Consider the following 22,309-nt stretch of genomic DNA (forward strand, 5'->3'; position numbering starts at 1 on the left):
TCTTAAAAAAAAAAATTAAAGTTCATGCCTTATAATGCTAATACCTGGTGGGATTTCTTGTGGGTCCATTTATATATTATTCATTTTCCTTTTGATTTCATGTCTTTGTATACCTGGTAATTTTTGTTTGAATGCTGAACATTGTATATAGGGTATATTATGTAGGGTCTAAGTGACATTATCTTTTTCTAGCGTTAGCTTTTCTTTAACATTTGCTAGCAGTTATTCTTAGTAATAACTTATATAGTAATAACTTATATGATCACCGTCATCCAGTCTAGTTTAAGGCCTTGTGTGGGGGCTGATCTACTTCTAGTTCTTACTTACCCCTATGGTGTAGCCCTTCAGGGTAGATCATAGCACTACCTTCTTTGGAGGCTCTGAACTCTAACATTTGTCTTCATAGCTGCGATTCTGTTGGTAATTCTGCTAAGCTTCTCAGCCTTTTAGCTTCTCTCATCTTTGCATTTCGGCTTCTCAGCTTCTCCTTGCAAATCAGTAAATGCCATCAGTTGTAAAGGATCTTAGACTGTTGGACTCACGTTTCAGTACTTTCCATCTCTCTGGGATCTTGTCTCCTCAAGTCGTGGGCTGCCCTAGTGGTTCGCTAATGCCTTTAAATAGTTGATTTTTTGGTAATCTATCCAGCTTTTCTAGTGCTATTGGTGGGGGGATTGGACTGATATTACCTAGACCAGCAGATCCCTGGAGATGTGGTCTAGGAAATCCTAGGGAAACCCCAAGGTCTGAAGGTCAAAAGTGTTGATATTTGCACTGATGTAGCAAAAGCAATGTAGGTGAAGATGCTGGTAGCTTAGTGCGAATCAAGGTAGTGTCACAAAACTGTACTTGGTAGTCATCGTAATCTTCATTGTCATGAATTTGTAATTAAAATGAATGCTAGGGGGATGCTGGTTGGCTCAGTCAGTTAAACATCTTGACTTTACCTCAGGTCAGGCTCTTAGGGTCCTGTGTCAGGCTCTGCTCAACAAGGAGTCTGCTTGTCACTCTCCCTCTACCCCCCTGTCCAACTTGTGTACACTCTCTCTCACTCTCAAACAAATGAAGTACTTTTAAAAATAAAGTGAATACTCCAGGATCAGGCCCTGGACTGAAGGCAGGTGCTAAACTGCTGAGCCACCCAGGTGTCCCCTATTTTTATTAAATCTTGATCCTTGAATACACTTTTAAAAAAATGTTTGTTTGCTGAAATCATAAGTATGCATAAAGCACTTCTGCTGCATTCTGAAATATAATGGTTATCTCACAGAAAAGCACTTGTGTGATTGAGTGCTAGACTGAACTAGTCCCCCTCCCCTCCATTATTTTCGTGGAACAACATTTTTACTTGAAAGAATGACAGACAAACTATAGTTCTCAAAAATGAGTGAAGGAAGCCTGTCTTCAAGAGAAATATACTGGCAGTGTTCATTGCCAATGACAAAATTGGCAATGGATCAAGCGAAACTTCATTTTTGGAAAACTTGTATTCAGTACTGTGAGCTTGACAGCTTCCCAATATTTAATGGCTTTTCTGATAAAATTGGTGATGTTAACTAATGTGATCTTTATGCCATATAATGAAATGTGTCAACATTTGAGAGATCTACATAAAACAGTGAACCAGTATTTTCCAAATGACCAATTTATGATGTTACAAAATTACACATAGGAGAAATGTCCATTCAATGTGTAAGATAGATCAATGAATTTTAATGTAACAGAATGAAAAATTCACTGAGATGGTTTCAGATTGCACACTGAAACTATTTTTAAAAACTTTATCATTTGTCAAGGTCTGGTATAGCATCAAAGAAGAATATCCACAATTATATAAAAAGACTATTAAAGTACTCCTCTCTTTTCCAGCTACATTTCTGTGTGAGACTAGATTTTCTTCATTTGCTTCAATTGAAACAGCATATTGCAAAATTGAAGGCAGAGGCAAATATAAAACCTAGCTTTTTTTTTTCCCTTAAGGCAAACATTTACAACATTTCAAAAATGTTAAACAGTGCTTTCTTCTCCACTATTTTCTTTGTTTTTAGAAAAGAGATTTTTCATAAAAACATTTATTTTAATATATAATGGTATTATTGTTAGTGGTTCAATAAACAAATATTTGCAGAATTGTCAGTTTTAATTTCTAATATGGTGAATATTGATTGATATAACCCACATAAACAAAAGCTCTTTTGGGGTCTTCAAAAATTTCTAAAAAACAAGAACCAGGGAGATAGACTATCATAGCAGAAAACTGTGTGCTGAAGAGGCATTACTAGAGCAGTTCTTATCTGTATTCTTTTTGGTTTTGAGTGCCCAAAATTTCAGAAAAATTTGGCCATTTCTACATGGCAACAAAGGAACAGATTGATTAATTTTTATAAATATGCCACGCAGGTTAGATACTGTTATCTAAATTATGAGACCTCAGGTAGATTGCTTACTTTTTAATGTTGTATTAGATTATGTGATAATAGCTTTTGACTTGTGATTATTGACTTACTACAGAAAGACAAATGGCATAAACACATAGTTTGTAAACGTTGAAATTCTTGTCATGTAGTTGGGAAAGAAAAGATTGGAATGTTTTCAACCAGGCTTGCCATCCAACATGAAGATTCACTTTTGAGAGATGCCTTGACTCTGCAGTGCACACCAGCCAAGATGGTGGTATTTAGTTGAGGTGAAAACAAGGCCTTTGGTTCTTTCAGAAACAACAATTAATAAGATCAGATTAAGTTTCATAAAGCATTTCAGTTTTGGAGTTTTGTAGAGAACTTCAGAAATTCCATCCCTCCCCAATCAATGAATACAGCCATTTTTCTCTCTGAGAGAATGCGAGTGTATAAATAACCCACCCATGATTTTAAAATGGCTGAAAGATAAGGTAACCTTCTTCATGAAATATGCCTTACCAGACTATTCCGGTACGGATTAGTTTCACTCTTTTATAAAAAGGACAGATTTTTGTCCCGTTCAGTTTTGTTCTTGATTATTCTTGGGTTGATTTTTGTGTGTGAAAATCTCACCCCTGGAAGCAAAAGGTAGTATTTGAGGGTAAAAACTACGTGTAGTTTACATCATCTACAATGTCCTATTGGTAGGTAGGCCCTTCCTCGATACTCAGGGTTTAGTTTAAAAGTTGAGATGTGGGGAATTCATTCCCTGTCTCAAGTATTTGTTGAGGATTTGCTGTGTGTCAGGTGCCGTGTTAGGCATCAGTGAATATGCATTTGTGCATTTTGTTATTTCACTGAAGAAACAAATGACAAGAATTGGAAGTGTGGAGGAAACCAAATCTTACTGTTTTGAGGGAATTGTTTCCATGGCACTAGAATCTTTATAAAAGAAACCACTTTTGTTAAAAATCCTACCTTCTCTGCAAACACCTCTGGGAGGCAAAGAGTTTCCGGTTTAGGAATTAGGGAGTTGTCCTCCTCCATGCATAATATTGTCAATCAGATTTTAAACAGCTCTGAAAGCAGAATTGATTTTGATCCACATTTGAACTGATGTTTGCCCTGGCAGACAGTGGGACTTGTAGGTCCTGGTTTTCAGGTGAAAAGGCCTGAACCTTTCTCTTCCTTCCTTTGTTGTTGGCCAGCCCCTGACCTGGTTTATCTCAATCCTAGGTGATTATACCAGGGAGCTCAGTGAAGGGAGTTGGCTTTGAGCTCATTAATAGACGTATTAGAAAGCCAGTCTTTCCATCAACCTGAGTTTAAAAATAGGACTTTTCTGGGTATCAAATGTTTAAGTGTACCTAATACTGACTAACCATGCTCATGTGCTATAGTAGTGACACTCCTTGGCTCTGAGATCGGTTGTGATAATCTGATAATCTTAAATAATTCATAATCATGAATGAAATGTAATGAAATTGCTTGTTTAGAAGAAGTTCATGATGTGACATCGTGGGCAGAGTATGGGCTCTGCTGCCCGGCTCTGACCCTTCCTAGCTGCAGGCCCCTCGAATGAGGTTGCTCTCCTTGCTTAGAGCTCCTGGCCTGCGAAACCCAAGGGCTAGTGCCCTCAGAAGGATTAGCTGAACTATGCATACAAAATGTCAGCCCGTATAAGGCTTGACTGTTGTTTTTATTTTTGCTGATTAGGTCATATTTTAAGGTCCCAATAATTAATCACAGTAGAAATATCTTCTTCACCAATACCCCTATCCACGCGCAGGTTCAGTTTCTAGGCTGACTAGGTTCTGTTGCCGGAGTCCTACGAATTTTGTAATTAATGTGTTTTGTGAAGGTGTTATCTGCAGCGGTGAGAGACGTATTTCAAATAAGTTTCAGCTTTTGAATATCAATACCTGCTTAATTACCTCCCATACATGCTGCCATTGGCAACAGCCAAGGCACGCCTGGTGTTAATTAATCACTTCCACTGAGAACTTAATTAGTGTCTTCATTAGGATCATCATCGAGAAGCAGGCAGTGTCGTCCTGAGCCAGCTGCAAGCTACTGGCTAGCTCCTGCAGCCCTTCTGGTCCTGCAAAGCTGGGACTGATGAGGAAGCCTGTTGTGCTTTGATTTGTTTTTATTTTTATTTTGTCTCCCTTAAAGAAAGCTGTGGAAGGGCTGACCATGATGCCTCCATGTTCTGTCACACATGCAAAAATAAGGCAACAGATCCCCTTACAATGGCTAGATCAGAAAACCCAGATTGGTTATTGAACTCTTGTCATGGTGCTAAACAGGCTGGAAACAAGTTGTTTGCAGCGTCGAAAATCAGAGCATGATTTCTGCATGTGACAAAGTGTTTCAGTGAAAGCCCTTTCCTTCTGGCATCACTGTTTTTTTTTTTTTAATATATAAATTTTTTGAAATAGTGCCATAGTGTTACAGGATGAAGTCAGCACTGCGTTTCCTTTCTCTCCATCCCTCAGGAAAATATGGGAAAATGAGGCAAAGGTAGCATCTTATTGCCTTACTTTCCTACAGGGGTAGAAATTGGATGGGGGGTGAGAGGCACGATCAAGTCGGTCCCTAAGGATCCTTTCCCCAGACCTCTTGGACAGAATGTGACCTTGAGGCAAGAAGATAAAAATAAATGTACCGATGACTTCTATTTTATGGAAAAGGGAATCTCTTGGGTAAATCTCCAAAAGAGGGCAGGCATTGTGAAAACGAACCTATTTTACTTGAGCATTTTTACTTCATTCTTTTGACTATTGTAGGCTTTTAGGTGATTTTGGTCAATTGTGAACTTGGTGAAAGGATCCAATGCGATATTTTGTATCCGACAGATTTGCTGCTGCTTCCAGGAGAAGTGGAGGAGGACGTGTGCACGCGTGTCCCTTCTTACATTCCTTCTGTGGCCCAGCCCCTCGCCCCTGGGGTAAAGCCAGGACCCGCTGTGAGAGGACCGGACAAACAAATGGAAGAGGTACTCCATAGGAAGTTCAATTGGTCTTGAAATTGTTTTGACTTTGTAACTTGTCCTTTCAGAGAAATGCTGCTATATGCATGTGCTTTTTTATTTTTCTTAGATTTGGGAAAATTCAGAATTCATGTTGCTTAATTGAGTCCCTCTGACTGCCCTCTCTCTCTCCTGTGTAGATTTCTTTTTAAGCATGGAGGGCAATTATGTTTTTATGGGGAAACTATTTTTGTGTCATGATGTGTGCCATGCTACAGGACAGTGTTATCTGGGGACTATGCAATAGATTCTCTCTTTTTGTCTGGACTGGCTATTTTCTTTTTACTATTGTTTCCAAGGTCCTATAAACATCTTGTGTGGGTTAAGGTAAGGCCAGGCTGTTGTTGTAGAGAATCCCAACAGTAAGTCAGTAGCTGAAAGGGGGTAGAACTTTATTTCTCTCATATAACGGTCTATGGAAAGCCCCCCGCCTTTTTTTTTGAGATTTTATTTATTTACTTGAGAGAATGCGAGAGTTTGCACACAAGAGCAGGGGGTGGAGGAGGGGCAGAGGGAGAGGGAGAAGCAGACTTCCTACTGAGTGGGAGCCACACATGGGGCCCAATCCCAGGACCCTGAGATCAGGACCAGAGGCAAAGTTGGATTCTTAACTGGCTGAGCCACCCAGGTGCCCCTAAGGTAAGCCTCTAAAATGAGCATTTAGCTCTGATTGCTGGGGTCACTGGGTCCAGGTTCCTTTTCTCTGGATCTCCACTATGCCTTAGGACACTGTCCTTGGTCTGTTCCAGATCAGGTCACCATCCTACCTGGAGGGGCAGCAGAAAAGAGCATGGGAACAGCGTATTTTCCCAACACTTAGGACTCAGGACTCTTCATTTCTGTTCAGAGCCACTGGCAGCCACTTAAGTCGCATGTTCCCGTCCAGCCACCAGGGGCGCTGGGAAGTGTCATCTAGCCAAGCACTTCACAATCAGGGGGAATGAAATCTTGGCCACGTGTGTGCTGTCCCACGTGCACATCCAGGACGTCATCTCTTGTCATCATTTGCAACTCCCTACATATCCTTCACAAACTTGCACTGACCAAGGCTGCTGGTGGTGTTGGGTAATGACCTTTATCACCCAGGTTACTCCCAACATAAAAGCGTTATCGGGGACAAGAAGTTGCTTCCTAATATAATCACTAGGGATTGATTATTTGATCATTCAGGTACTACCCGTCTGGTCACTTATTCTGTTATGGAAGCAGTCATTCCATCAGAGGTAATCCATATATTTCAATTTTAAATTGTCTTTTTTCTCATGGAACTTTTGTTTAGTGACATCACAAACCTATGTCTAGGATGCTTGCAGGCTTATATCACGCCGCTGAATTGGTTACCAGATAAACTGGTAGCGAAAGCCACTCTTCAGCTGTGCTTTTTGAATCTCAGATCGCTTTCTCCAAGTACTGAGAAACTAAAATTGCAATGTTATTTCTAGGAGGAATCAGTTTCTTTTAAAGACTTGCTCACACTCTTGACTTCAGTTGTGACCATACAAATTGCTGGACCAGCCAGTGGTCATGGCACCTAGTGCCATTATAAGAATTGTTATAAAATTGTTTCAGTTGATGGGTTAAAAAAGCTGAGTAATTCCTAGAATCCATCAAATAGCCGGTAAAAATGCAGGTTAAAACCTTGTATACGATTGTATCTTTAAAAGGAACATCAATTTCTTCCCAGCGGACGTGAACCTTTTTTAAATGTTGGAATCAAAACGATAAGAACAAACTTTGTGTTGGTAGGCTTACGAAATATAGATGAAGAACTTTTGCTGTTTTTTGAATATTTAGAATGTCTTGGTTGGGATTTTTATTTCTGACCAGTACCTGTTAGAGAAACTTTTCAGAACTGTCTAGAATCCTAATACTGTACAAACTGCGCCTTACTTTAACAGTATCCATCTTATTTTAAAGCACTCACTGCCAGTAAAAGATCATAATAATCAATTTCTGGCAGATTGATTGTAAGGACCTACCAGGGAGCAAATTTGGGCTAGATATGGTAGTTGCTTTCTGTGACTCCAGTCTCAAAGATGAAAATGTATCCTGGATGTCTTGACGTCCTCTTTTTTTTTTTTTAAAGGTCATGTTTACTAATTTAGTACCATAATTCCAGTCAGGCCATCTCCAGTGGCTGGGAGGAAGAAGGGACGAGGTGAGGAAGGTGGAAAGGGTGGTTCTTAACTTCTGGCCCCATCTGTGCTCTCAGGCAAGGCAGGATCTAGCAGAGATGAAAATGGTTGAGGCTGGAATTTGAAACAAAAGCTTTTGGTTCAGATGGTAAGGAGGCCCTCAACAACAGCAGAATCCGTGAACCCAGAAGGCAGTGCTGGAATTCGCCTCATGAACTAGGGGGATTCTTCTTGGCATCCAAGTCCTTTTTCATTTCTTTGAGTTTTTTAGCCACGTTTGGTATGTCATACTTCTGAGCCAGATACATTCCAACCACGTTGCCAAAAGTAAATCCAAGCAGGAACTGGAGCACGGTGTCGGCGCGGAGGGCGGGAAGCGCGGTGCAGCTCGGTGGGCCCGGTTGACGTTCTCTTAATTGCCCAAGAAGAGGCCATGACTTCCTGATCCAGATTAGACCAATTTAATTTTTTTTTCTAATTTTATCACTGGGTTTTATACATTTTCATCTCCCCCTTAGAGTCACACATTTGCCAGGAACCTTCCATTTTCCATCTGTGAATAACTTCTTGCCTTAGTTATTCTGTCTTGATGGATTTCGGACAGCTTTATAGAGCAAAGAGAATCCACATGAGGAGGATGAAAAACTGTGTGTGCCTCCTCCCGTCCTCCTGTTTAGCTCCAAATCATAGAAGGAACTTTTGTGGTATTTCAGTGGGAGATCTCCTGTTTTTCCAATTAGTAACGGGACTCTAAATTTTTTTTCACCTGTGAAGACAGTTTATTTACTATATTACTTTATAAGATAGCCTACAGCTAAATGCTGCTCTTATTGATTTGAGCATTAGTTCTGTTTTCTTTAATTTGGCTGTGTGGTACTATGAATGAAAATGATTTCTCTGGTAACAAGGTCTCTCTTTGAATAAGTCACATAAGCAATTTTAAGGAAACTAGCCGTTTTCTAACAGTGTGCAAATTCTATTCCCTGAGAGGCTATGAAAAGATTTCAATTAGATTTGAAATGAGACCCCTCAAATCCACATATTTCTCTCCACTCCTTAGGCAAAAATAACAAGTTAATAACTTAATTCACAGTTGTTTTCTTTTTAGTATCAGGGGATTTGGTTTTCCATTGCACAGATTCTTCTTTTTGAAATAAATCAGAATTTCAGTTTGTAATCCCAAAGCCTTGGAGTCATATAGCTTAGAACCCTGAAATGAACCTAACCTGAAGGAAAAGAATTTCCAGCGTGTGCGGCTGTAGCCAAGAGCCGAAATACATAGGATTGCAACCTTCCTGTATTTTAAAAGCTGCCATTGTGAAGATCACAGTGATGTCTTCTGAATTACAGTGTCCATCTATTTGGGTTGCATATGCGCCCCTTGTCTTGGAGGACTCTGCATTCACTGATGTGTGTACTCATCAGCTGACTTAATTAAAAAGCCAAAAAGTGGGAACTAGTGCCAAGCTCAGTGCTATGCACATGGTAGACATGCAATGAATGTCGAATGAACAAATAAATAAGTGGAAAACCTCATTACCCATAGACAGTGTTTTTCTGGTATAATAACATGGTCAGGGTCATCCTCTCTTTTCTTCTCTATTGGTTCATTCTCCTCAACATGTAAACAGGTTCAAGTCTCTTCCACCCTTAATGAAATGAAGTAAAACAAAAGGAAGGAAAAGCAGCTTTCTCTTTCTCGGGCCCTCTTGGGCTACTGTCTTTTCTTCTGCCTCTCTTCCTTTTTTTTTTTTTTTTAAGATTTTATTTATTTATTCATGAGACACACACACACACACACACACAGGCAGAGACACAGGCAGAGACACAGGCAGAGGGAGAAGCAGGCTCCATGCAGGGAGCCCAACGTGGGACTAGATCCCGGGTCTCCAGGGTCAGGCCCTGGGCCGAAGGCGGCGCTAAACTGCCGAGCCACCCGGGCTGCCCCTCCCTCTCTTCTCATCTGACTTCAGAAAATATTAGACTTGACTCTACTGGTTGACTCTGCTTCCTTTCCCCTCATTCCTCATTCATTATACTGCAGAATGTCCTTGGCTCTAGTCACCTGCCTGGATGTATTCAGAATAAAGGTACCAGTTACTCTGTAACTGCCCGATCCCAGTGGACACTTTCCAGTCTTCTTTTGGAGGCTCGGGGTTGGACTGAGGGGCACGGAGGGGGCGGGGAGTGAAGGGAGGGGCAGAGGGAGAAAGAGAGAGAATCTTTTTTATTTTTTTGTATATTTTTTATAGCAGTTTGATTTTTTTTTTAAAGTACTATTTTTTAAATTTTTTTTTTAAATTTTTATTTATTTATGATAGTCACAGAGAGAGAGAGAGAGGCAGAGACACAGGCAGAGGGAGAAGCAGGCTCCATGCACCGGGAGCCTGATGTGGGATTCGATCCCGGGTCTCCAGGATCGCGCCCTGGGCCAAAGGCAGGCGCCAAACCACTGCGCCACCCAGGGATCCCCTATAGCAGTTTGATTTGCCAACACATAGTATAACACCTAGTGCTCATCCCAACAGGTGCCCCCCTCAGTGCCCGTCACTTAGTCACCCCATCCCCCTGCCTGCCTCCCCTTCCACTACCTCCTGTTCGTTTCCCAGAGTTAGGAGTCAAGGAGAGAGAATCTTTTTTTTTTTTTTTTAAGATTTATTTATTTATTTATTTATTTATTTGAGAGAGAGAGAGAGAGAGAGAGAGGCAGAGACACAGGAGGAGGGAGAAGCAGGCTCCATGCTCGGAGCCCGACTCCAGGATTGCACCCTGGGCCAAAGGCAGGCGCTAAACCGCTGAGCCACCCAGGGATCACCCAAGGAGAGAGAATCTTAAGCAGGTTCCACACTGAGCATGGAAGCTGACGTGGGGCTCGATCCTGACCCGAGCTAAGATCAAGAGTGGGACACGTAACCGACTGAGACACCCAGGTGCCCCCTCCGGCCTTATTTCAGTGGGTCACTCTTCCATGCCTGACTGTCGTGGTCACTGCTTCTCGCCTCACTGCTCTCCTCAGAGTCCTGGTGCATTTTTGTTTGTGCTTTCCCTGCTTCATTTGGGGGTTTCCCTCCACCCATCCCTTATAAGTGGGTGTTGCTCAGGGTTGCGAGCTAAACCTCTTCCCGCGTACATACTTGGATCCATTTTCATCTCTAGGTTACTGCCTTCTCTGTATCTCCAAAGCTGTATCTTCTAGCGTCAGACTTTGTTGGGTGCTTCAGTTTCCTGTTTTCAGGTGTCTGTTGTCATCTCTATCTGAATTCTTTGGGTACCTTCAAATCAACATGTTTGAAACTGAGCTTGTTTCTTTACCTGCTTCCCTTCATGCATTCTTGCCTTTTAGTATCCAAATCGGTCATCCAGTGCTGCCAGTTTTACCTTCTGATATTTTTATTTATTTATTTTTAATAGATTTTATTTATTTGTTCATGAGAGAGCAGAGAGAGAGGCAGAGACACAGGCAGAGGGAAAAGCAGGCTCCCTGCAGGGAACCCCATGTGGGACTCGGGACTCGATCCCATGACCTTGAGATCACGCCCTGAGCCAAAGGCATACGTTCAGTCACTGAGCCTCCCAGGCGTCCCTCCTTCTGATATTTTTTACATTTCTGCTCTCAGCTCCCTGTTCTCATTACCTCTTGCTGGGCTGCTCCAGCAGGCTCCCAACTAGTCTACCCTCTTTTTACTCTTCAAAGTAACCGATCTAGATGTAATCTCCAAGGGGGCAGGGCATCTTCTGTTTTGTACAAAGCCACCTGTCCAGCAGCACCTGTCTCATTGTAGGTGCTCAGTTAAAATTTGAATGAAGGAAGGAATTTACCTGAAATGCGTAGATGGCCAAGTATCTACTTTGCTTTAAAAAAAAAAAAAAATCCTTTAGTGATTTCATCATGTCTAGGATAAATAGCGTGTGAAACTGTCGTGGTCTGGCACCATCTTATGTCTCTTGCATCTCTCTACCTTAACACTTACCAGCTTGCAGATCTTCACATGTGAAACTTGGTGTCTCTTTCCTTGGCCTGCTCACTAGAACTCCCCTTACCTGCAAAGTTGTCCTTCCCTCAACCTTGTTAACTACTATCCTTTGAGGTTCTGCTTAGATATCGCCTCTCCCACGAAGCCCTCTCTGATTTCTTCCCCAGCCCCTTTGTCTGTGCTGGATTAGGTGTCTCTTCTCTGTTCCCATCACTCCCTAACTATATGGTTCGTACTTAACTATATTTTACTATACGAACTTGTTTGTATGTATGTCTCCTTTCTCTGTGATATGGTACAAGGCTTCATCTTTGCATCTTCCGCACCTAGCACAATGCCTAGAATTTTGCAGGAACATAGTTTTCAGGGATCCCTGTGTGGCTCAGCGGTTTAGTGCCTGCCTTTGGCCCGGGGCGTGATCCTGGAGTCCCATATCAGGCTCCCTGCATGGAGCCTGCTTCTCCCTCTGCCTGTGTCTCTGCCCCTCTCTCTCTCTGTGTGTGTATCTCATGAATAAATAAATAAAATCTTTTAAAAAAATTAAAAATTAAAAAAAAAGGAACATAGTTTTTGTGGAAAGAATGGAAAGTAAGTGAATGATGCCTGGAAACTGCCCCTTTGACATTTTGAATCAGGGACCTACTGGCCACATTACTGGCCCCCAAAAGGTTTAAAGTGTCTTGAGTATCATCACATGTTGGCATTGCAAATATGAAATTACTGCTACTCTTGGTTTCTTGCTTTTATGGTTCAGCATTTAAATGATTGTCCAGGGAGTTAATCTAACAATAGCTGCCGTTAATAACTCATTTTCCAAGTGAAGAAATTTATATTTTCAGATATATTTTTATAACTTTAAACGTATTATAAATGAATAACTCTTGTGTCGGCATCAAATTTATTGACCAGCTAAAAACTTTATTCGTTGCTATTGTTTCGGTTAATACTGAATGACTGATGAAGGGAATCATACTCCTTAACAGAGAAAAATTTGAGTGTCTTAAAAAAAAAAAAACTTAAAGGAAAATAAGATTTTTTCACTTAACCATAAACTTCTAGTACCATAATGTTGGATATTACAGCTGCAAGGTATGTTGGGACCTCAGGGAAGGGAGAAGAGTAAGGAGGTGATGGGTTGTGCTGTAGGTAGAGCTAAGTTGGCCATGGGAGTGAGTCCTTCTCAGAGAGTCTAGAAGGCCAACACACGAGCTGTTCTCTGTCTGGGTTGCTAATACAAGGTGGGTCATGAGTAGGGTGATGCGTGCGGAGGCAAGCAAGATTTTCTGGAGAGTGGCAATGCTCAGCTGAGGGGAAAGTAAGCTTCGGCCCTTCCCCTCTGTGCTCCTGCAACCCGTTTTGCATTTCTCTGTTAGAGAGCATGGCACACGACCTGGAAATTGTGCATTTACTCTGTCTTCTCCCTGAAGTGAGAAAACCTTGTAGACACAGATTTTGCTGTTTTCATCCTCGTGTTCCCCGTATCAATACGTGCTGAACACCTCAACACATGGTTAGGGAGTGGATAAGTAAAGGGGAGGGAGGTGGGGATGTGAAGGCAGAGGGATTGTGAGGAGGATGGTCTGGCATCACTGGGGTTTTAGCACAGAGGGAGGTGGATGAAAGCAAAGGGACTGCATATTGTGAGAGTGGCTGGTAAGGTGTAGGTAAGGTTTTTGAGGCCTGGGGGTGGGAGGGGGGTTCAGATTCCTAGTGCGATGGGCCCACATAGGTACTTGCAGCCTCAGACCCGGTCGACAAGTGGTTGCCAGGCCTGGAACCAGGCATAAAAGGGCAGCAAGAATCCCGTCAGACTGGATGTGGGGCTCCTTCTGGTCCTCTCCCAGGATCTGTTGGAATCAGCTCAGGATGAGGTGTGGCCAAGCCTGCCAGCTGCAGTGCTTACTACCAAGTGGAGTTGGAGATGGCAGGGATGCTTCTGTTCAGGAAATGAACACATTGCGTCATTGTTTGGGTTTCCTCATTCGAGCTCTTCTTAACAACATCATCACTCACTTTCCCTGTGGTGATAAATTCAGTCTCAGAAAGTGACCACAATGGACAGATCAGTTACTCCGCAGCCTGATTGGCTCCCTGTGTACAGCTGCTCTCGTAAAGACGGTCACGGTGTTACGTGGAGCCTTGGATGTGTTTCTTATGAGAAGCTGGGGCAACTGCTTAGCCTATTTAGAAGAGCTATGCCTTGGCTTAGTGCAAAGCCCAAGGCTGACTTTTGCTGGTGTTTTTGTTGAGAAGGTGTAGCTTTACCTGACGCCGATTGCCCTGGATTCCAATCTTGCTTCTCCCCCCTACTAATTGTACAGCCTCGGGCAAGTCACTTAACTTTTCAGAGCTTGGGAAGATGGGCTGTTTGAAGATTACTGCTGATGCCTGGGCCATTGCTTGTACGGGGCTGACACGAGGTGGGAGCTCACTCAGTGGCAGCTCCCATCGTTACCTTTGTCAGGGAGCCACCCGGGCACTTTCAAATAAAGAGGCAATGGACAAGTCTGAAGTCTGTTCTCTTGCTAGTTTTACTTAGAAAGGATGGTGCATGGCTGTGTGTGTGCACCTTTAGTAACAGCACGTAGTTTCTCAGCCACACGGTCTATTTTAAGAACATTGCGAAATCCACTCAATGAGATAATCTTGAATGCAAGAATATTTAAAACTGATTATAGCTTCAGGGCATTTTTTTTCATTCTTCTATAATCCATAGTTTTCAATTATTTTAGCATCTCCATACATAGAAGTGTTAGATAATTTCATTGTATCACACACCATTTGCTTTTGGAGAGGCTCTTTAAGGGGTGATACAATGTGATTTAAGGTATTCTCTTTTTGTTTGTTGGAAAATATCTACTTGCCTTTAGGAAGTCTTTAAAACTCACAGATGATGAATAAATAGATACAGAATTATTTCATTGCTTTGCAGCTACTCTGACTCGTAGATAAATTCCGTAATATTTTTTAAATTCTTGGAATGAGAAAGGGATCCTGGACTTTTGAGGTGATACTAAGTGTTTATTTTTTATTTTTTTTATTTCTAGGGTTTTTTTTTTTTTAAGATTTTATTTATTTGTTCAAGAGAGACACAGAATAAGAGGCAGAGACATAGGCTGAGGGAGATTTGGGCCCCCTGCAGGGAGCCTGATGTGGGACTCGATCTCAGGACCCTGGGATCATGACCTGAGCCAAAGGTAGACCTTCAACCACTGAGCCACCAGGTGCCCCTATAGTAAGTGTTTTAATTCCCATTATTATTGGCTGGGGAGTTATAGGTACTATCTGAAGTGGTAAGTACATTAAGTGTAGTGTATTTTTATTTTTGAAAATTGTTTTGTTGGTACAGGTCTTTTTTAGTAAATGGTGAAGGTGTATTGAAGGTTGATCAAAACTTCAAGGTATATTTTCTCACATCTTAAGGTAACTCTTAGTTTTTCCATATGCCTCCAACCCTAACACTACAAGTGGTAAAAATGTAATGAATGTGTGCAAGAGAAACTCTCCAATTCTTGCCGGGGGCGGAATTAATTAATGATATTCATTCAGATGCAGGATGGTACAAATGGGGCATATTAAGAGACTTAAATTAGGTCAAACTGAATAATTGAATTTATTCCTTTACTTAAAAACAGCTTCATCAGCAGAGAGTGCTGAAGTCTAAAAAAAGTTGAATTAAATATTAATAGGGAGTTTATGTTTTCAACTTTTTCTTCATTTATGATGAGTGTAGGATTTTTCTCCTGCTACCTTTTACAGACACTCGGAGATGAAGTTCAGCCCTTCTCACTTGATGAAGAATTTGATTATGACGCTGTGATGCTAACCCCCAAGTTCACTCCTGCAGAGATGGATGCGATCACAGAGCTCTCCAAGCAAAAGAGGGACATCACCAGCACAGGCTTAGAGGAACCCCACGACTGACTCACCGAGACATCTTTGTGTTAATGTGTATTTCGTTGTTATTCAAGCAACATTGGAATAAAAGGTAATCCTACTATAATTCCCTTTGTAGAAATTGACTTGTGCATTCCTGAGAGAGACGGAGCTATTAACTAACAAGAGCAAAGAGATCTGTACATTTATAGGGCTCTCCTCTGTCATGGTGTTGCTGAATCCTGTGTCAGGGAGGGGGGATGGAGGTGGCACATGAGGACAGGAGCCACACCTCCAGAGGGTCCTTTTTTTTCATTAAATTTTTTTTCTTTAAGCATAGTTGACGCACAATGTTACATTAGTTTCAGGTGTACAACATAATTATTTGACAAGTCTATGCATTACGCTACACTCACCCCAAGTGTAGCTACCACCTGTCCCCATGGTACGCTATTACACTGTGACTGACTGTATTCCCTAGGTAGCGCCTTTCATTGCCGTGACTGGAAGCCTGTATCTCCCACTCTCCTGCACCTGTTTTGTCCATCTCCTCAGCCCCCTTCCCCTCTGGCACCCCACTTTAGTTTTGGCTATCCCACCAGGGTGCCCTCTGTTCAGAGAGCTCAGGGACCTCCTGGCCCACACATTGGCTCTGCTCCCACCACCCTGCCAGGGCACCCCCCTGCGCAGTGTACCCAGGACACCCTGGCTTGTGCCGCTTCAGCCTCAGCACCCCTCCTGGAGTACCCACAGTGCACAGAACAGAAGGGCCCGTTTTGATGCGAGCACAGCAACTAGGTAATGTGGGGTATTGCTACAAAGATCGGAAACATCATCCCACCTCCCTGGGGGTGAAGGACGTTGCACATATATAACACACTGTAGCACGTAGAGAGGAACGATGGTGTGGGGAGCTCACTGGTCCCAGCTCTCCAGAAACAGCGGTGTGAATGTGAGTGCTGAGAGGTTGGGCTTCTAGGATCGATCCGGAAAGGCTTCACTGAAAAAGAAGGCATCTGAGAATTGATTATATGTCATATGCTAAATTCTTGTACTTTATTATTGCCCCTAAGCCATGCATGATGATAGTTAGAAAGTACAAGGAATGGTGTCTATCTCCAGAAGCTCAAAATATAATTTAAGACGGCAAGACATAGGTGGAGAAGATAACTGGAGAATGTGGAGGCATATCACGAAGTGCTAATTGTGAAGAGTACCCATGAATGTGTTAAGGGAAGGAGAAAAGAACGGGGAAGGCGCAGAAGGGGGAAGAGTGTGTCTGAAGCCATTTTCATTATTAAAGGACTCGGTAACAAATGTGCATGGGCCTACTGAGTTGTCATGCGGCCCTGGGCTGGGGTGTGCCACTTAGATTCCTTACAAAGGACGTTCTTGAGTTGATGTTGTCATAGAGTCAAGAGATTTCCACATCTATTTTTCTTTATCCAGTCATCAAACCCTCATAAAGCACCGTTTTCATGCCAGACCTTAAACTAGATGATGGGCAAGAGAGAGTAAATTGGACATGGTCTGGTTTAGTCCGGGAGGCAGATACCTACGCTAATGACAGCAGAGCTGCTCTGTCCACTAGAATAGCCACTAGCTGCGTGCGGCTCTGAGCACTTGAAAGGTAGCTAGTATGACCGAGGGACTGATTTTTAAATGTTAATTTTACTTTGATGTGAAATAAAAAGTTGATGTAATACACAGCACGGGGCATATAGTCGAAAACATTCTGTGAACTTTGTAAGGTGACAAGTGGTAGGTAATTGGACTCATTGTGGTGACATAACCATTTTGCAGCATGCACGAATGTCAAATCCCTACTGTGTACACCCGAAACTAATACACTTTGTGCCAAGCAAGCAAGAAAGGGCCCAAGTCTTTTTTTAATAAGTTGATATTTGATGCATTTATTTTAAAACTTTCAAGTATATTTGTAACGATGTGGGTATGGGGATCTATTTTTTTCATCTGTAACTTTTATGACAGATGTAAATGCAGACCAATTATTTTTTATGACAGCGTAGTACCTAATGTAAACATGCTATAAATGTGAAACACACAAATTGGATTTTGAAGAATCTAAAAAATTGTATTACATTTTTTTTGTGTTGATTACATGTTGATATGATAATATTATAGACATATCTGGTCAAATAAAATCTATTATTAAAATTCACCGATTTCTTTTTACCTTTTTAACGAGGCTACCAGAACCTTGAAAATTACTCACATGGCTTGCATATTTGTATTTGCCAGCACTGCAGTGGGGCACAGTGTGTGTTGTAAGAGTGGTAAGCACTGAAAGCTACTGGGGCAAAGTAAGTGGAGTTATTTAATCACGAACGGAGAGCTGGGGAATCTTCATTGGGGGGGTGACATCTGAGCTCGCTCAGGAGCAGTCAGTGGGAGGTTTTGGTTGGAGACTGTTGGAATAGTTTGTGCAGGAAATGATAAGAGCTCTAATTAAAGCAGTGGAGGTGGAGGTAGAGGGCATGGATCTGATTAGAGATTTGGAAGTAGAACAAGCAAGGATTATTGATCAATACGATGTGGGAATGAGAGAGCACTTGTGAGGTTAAGACAAGATTTTAGCACATGGTCTCTCTGCACACTGACTTGAGGACAACACGTTGTGACATAAGACCAGGGACTCTCTTGATTTAGCATATATGCAGCATTTTGGCATTTGAATAAAGAAAAGACTTCATTTATAAGACAATTGTATGGGGCAGCCCCGGTGGTGCAGCGGTTTAGCGTTGCCTGCAGCCTGGGGTGTGATCCTGGAGACCCGGGATCGAGTCCCACGTCGGGTTCCCCGCATGGAGCCTGCTTCTCCCTCTGCCTGTGTCTCTGCCTCTCTCTCTTGCTGTGTGTGTCTCTATGAATAAATAAATTTTAAAAATCTTAAAAAAAAAAGACAGTTGTATGGACTTAACTCATTTTATAATAGAAAAAAAAACCCGCAACTATCTTTCTAAGTGTTTAAAAAGAGTGACATTTTAGTGGAGTATTTTATTAACCAGCCAGTCTAAATGGCAGGTGGATATTACTGCAGAGCATTCTCTGTATATAGTTGCTGCACTAGGTTTTGGCTTTATTCCTTTTGTCACTTTGATTCCTGCATCATTTGGGGCGATTGCGCATTACAGCAAAAGTGACACTGGAAAATGGGTTCCTTAAAGCCTTTGTGTGAAGTAGTTGTGTCTCCGTTGTACCATTACTCTTGCCCCTAAGTGGCAAATGCTCCTCCATGATTTTGAGCTTCATGGATCCCTTGAATCAATGTCGTTAGTTTGTGTCACATTGGCTGGCAAGCCCTAACCAAGTGCCTGCAGAAGAAGCCTGCACGCATATTGATAGGTGGTGCTCACCTGAATTAGGTAGCAGCGTACACATGTAGTGTAAGAGTAATCGAGAGCAAAAGATAAGGAGAAACACCTGCATGTCTGTACCGGAGTGGGAGGGAAGAACATGGACATTTTAAAGGTGTCTCGAAATAATGCAGCAGCAGCAACACAAACTAGCTTGGAGAGAGATGATTTCCCGTCAGGCCTGCAGTGTGGTGGCAGGCCGAGCCATCGTCCTCTTCCACGATCCACCCGGTGTGGAGTAGCACAAGGAGAAAAAAGTCAGATCTGCTATTGAGTTTCCTTGATTCCTTCATCAAGAACTCTCTCTCCTTTTGCCACGAATGTGATAGAGCTGTGTCCTCGTTTAGAAAAAGAAATTTCCCTTATGTGTTCAGTGACTGTACAGTTGAATTAACATGGAAAAAGATAGTTGAAGAAATTTTCATTTTGTTTGTTTCTTGGCAGTTGGTGGTGAGTGACTACAATAGCATTTTATTGTCTTATTGTTGTCTTATTAAGAATTTTCTAGAAAAATATTTCTCCATATGTGAAAGGAAATCATGGTCCCTGTTTACCTCTCCGATCCCATCTTGCACTGTCTTCCTCATTTTTTGTTACGTTATGACCAGTGGCTGGTTTTAAAATATTTTTTTAATGTTTTAAATAGACTACCTTGTTTCCACTTCCACGCGTTTACCCTTGTTTTTCCTCCTGCCTGGTCTCCCCTGGCCTTTGTGTGGCTGGATCCTTTCATTCCTCAGGTCTCAGGTGAAATGTAGCTCTCCAGTGTCTCTCTGACCGCCCTATCTAAAGGAATTCCTATCTCACAGACCACCCTCCCACCCCCGTCACCGTCACCGTGCATCCCCTTGCTTGTTTATATCAGATGCTCCCAGCAGGACATAAGCTGCAAGAGGGCAGGGACTTACTCTGTCTTTTTATTGATGACAAGGGCCTGGAGTAAGGTAGGTGCTCAGTAAACATTTGCTGAATGAATCAAACCTGAAAGTGTAAGCTTATCAGTTGGAAGACCCTGGAGGCCCATTTCATCAGATCAGTTTGGTTAGACATATGTTGAGCACTGTTTATGTGCACCTTATGAGCTCATATATGGGAACATACAAGTTCTTACTTCTCAAACTCAGGGTAGTCCAACGGCCAGTGAAAATTTGGGATGCCTAACATGACTTGAACTGAGCCATTCCGCTTTCCACGCACAACTTCTTTTCCTCACCGTAACTTCCCTGGAGAGTTGAGAGAACCTGGTTCACGTGGGAACTTCACCCACTTCTCAGGTGCCCTTTTGAAATTTTGTTAGGACTTCTTTCATGAAAGATCCCATAAAGGAGCAAGTCACATGATTCTGATATTGCCAACGACCTGCATGGAGAAGTGTGGACTGATGACAGAAGCCAAACTGGGAAGGGAAAGGCAGGTAGGCCTGGAAGAGAGAGGTGGGAAGAGGAAAAGCTCCATTTCTGTAGCTGTCTGTAAAGCACAGTCCTTTGTCCCCTCATTTAGAAATGTTGATGCTCATGAGAGTCATCAAACTTGCGAGGTGTCTTCAAGTCCAATTCCTCTGTCTTCTTTATATTTGTATTTATTCTGAGAGCAGTGGAAGCCACAGAAGGTTTTAAACAGGAGGGACACGGTCTGACGTTGGAGGGGAGATGGGTGGCGAGGGGCCTGGGCCATGTTGTCCTGGGCAGAGGCGGCCCCGGAGGGAGGGGGATGCAGGGCTGGGCTGGGAAGGGCCTCTTCATGGTTTTCTCTCTGGAACTGGGTGCCATCGTGGTAGCCTCTGTTTTCTGAAAATGTATGATGATGCTCAGTGACGTAGGCCTATCTCCCTCCTTTGATCCTGAGCACTCAGTAGCCTTTGAATTTAGAAAACTATGTCCATGGTTCTGAGAAATTATCTTGATTTTTTTATTATTCTCTTCTTTCAGTTCTCTTCCTCTTTTCTTTCCTCCTAGAACATCCACATTTCAGGTGGTAAACTTCTTAGATTGCTACTCTAATGCAGTCCCTCCTGTCCTATTTTGTATTCTCTTCTCTCCTGTTTTCCTTTTTGCTCTCTTTTCTGAGATTCTTTTCAACTTTATCATCGACATTTTAAAATCACAATGGGTATGTTCTGTTCTCTTTTGAATTTTATGTTATTTTTATTATTTATATTTTAAAGATTTTTATTTAATGGGGGCACCAGGGTGGCTCAGTGGTTGAGCATCTGCCTTTGGCTCACGTGGTGATCCCAGGGTCCTGGGATCGGGTCTGCATGGGGCTCCCTACGAGGAGCCTGCTTCTCCCTCTGCCTGTGTCTCTGCCTCTCTCTGTGTGTCTCTCAGGAATAAATGAAATCTTTAAAAAAAACTCTTTAAAAAAGAAAAAGATTTTTATTTGTTAATTTGAGGGAGAGATGGAGCACATGCAGAAGATCATGAGCACGAGCAGGGGGTTAGGGCAGAGGCAGAGGGAGAAGCTGACTCTGGTTGAGCAGGGAGGCCCATGCAGGACTCGATCCCAGGGCCCTGAGGTCATGACCAGAGCGGAAGGCAGATGTTTAACAGACTGAGCCACCCAGGCGGCCCTGAACTTTATGTTAAAATCCATAAAACGGTGAAACCATCTCCGTGAACCACAGAACCAAGAGGAACCCCAAGGAAACACTTCCTGCTCCGTGCGAGTTGCATCGGGACAGGAGCTCGGGAAGCGAGAAGGTGAAGATGGGGTGCCCGCCCGGGGTCCTGCTGAGGAGTGGGCCCCTCATGGGAAGCACGGGTGCTTGCTGCGTGGCAGGGGTGTCGGGGGGCCTGGATACCTGCGGCCGGTAGGAAGCTCCAGGCCTGAGCATGTGCGGCTTACATCCCTGTTCGGGCTGCCTCGCGGTGGGGGGAGGGGATGAGGGAGGGGAGGAGGGAGGGTAGGAGGGAGGGAGGGAGAGGGAAGGAGGGGAGGGGGAGGTGCCTGGGGGCAGATCCCGCGACTCTCCCGGAAGGCGTAAACCCGGGCGTCGGCCACCCTCCCGGGGAGGGGCCCCTGGTCATCGTGTTCCCGTGGAGTCCGTGGTCCATGAGTCTGCAGCACCTGTGCCGCAGCACCTGTACCTGCCGGAGCTGGCCTGCGCCTGCCCCCCCCCCCCCCCCAGGCCGCCCCCATGTCTCCCCCCACCTGGTTCATCCCGTCCCTGGGGTCGCCTCCTGCTGCACCGCCCCGTGCACTGCCCCCCAGGCCCCCTAGGCCCCCCCCAGGCCCCCCTCCCAGAACCCCCCCCCAGGCCGCCCTCCTCCAGGCCTCCCCCAGGTCCCCCCAGGCCACCCCCACGTCTCCCCCCACCTGGCTCATCCCGTCCGTGGGGTCGCCTTCCCGCTGCGCTGCCCCGTGCACTGCCCCCCAGGCCCCCTAGGCCCCCCCCAGGCCCCCCTCCCAGAACCCCTCCCAGGCCGCCCCCCTCCAGGCCTCCTCCAGGCCCCCCCAGGCCACCCCCACATCTCCCCCCACCTGGCTCATCCCTTCCCTGGGGTCGCCTCCCGCTGCA

The 22,309-nt window shown here is 43.6% G+C and overlaps 2 protein-coding genes across 2 annotated transcripts in view; one reads left to right on the forward strand and one right to left on the reverse strand.

The window, feature by feature from the left end:
* The window catches only part of IFTAP (intraflagellar transport associated protein), a 64,008-nt gene extending 46,411 nt beyond the window's left edge, over nt 1-17,597 (forward strand). The window contains exons 6-7 of the mRNA XM_026012848.2: nt 5,258-5,397; nt 15,299-17,597. Of these exons, the coding sequence (XP_025868633.1) occupies nt 5,258-5,397; nt 15,299-15,463 (305 nt within the window). The 3' untranslated portion in view covers nt 15,464-17,597. The remainder of the gene's footprint in view (nt 1-5,257; nt 5,398-15,298) is intronic.
* LOC112930419 (short transmembrane mitochondrial protein 1-like) lies at nt 7,775-9,149 on the reverse strand. The gene is made up of 2 exons (XM_026012735.2): nt 9,106-9,149; nt 7,775-7,976 (listed from the first exon to the last, which is right to left on the reverse strand). Exons 1-2 carry the CDS (start codon nt 9,147-9,149, stop codon nt 7,775-7,777), a joined length of 246 nt encoding a protein of 81 aa, XP_025868520.1.
* Nucleotides 17,598-22,309: the final 4,712 nt, after the last annotated feature.

The sequence above is a fragment of the Vulpes vulpes genome, chromosome 5, assembly GCF_048418805.1.
Source record: "Vulpes vulpes isolate BD-2025 chromosome 5, VulVul3, whole genome shotgun sequence".
Lineage (NCBI taxonomy): Eukaryota > Metazoa > Chordata > Mammalia > Carnivora > Canidae > Vulpes > Vulpes vulpes.

What these genes read in the sequence shown, in the direction of transcription:
- LOC112930419 (XM_026012735.2), bottom strand. Translation starts at nt 9,149, where the DNA reads ATGACCCTGACCATGTTATTATACCAGAAAAACACTGTCTATGG. An exon ending in CAGAAAAACACTGTCTATGG is followed by an intron (nt 7,977 to 9,105) that starts GTAATGAGGTTT and finishes TGGGCAATTAAG; the next exon opens with AGAACGTCAACCGGGCCCAC.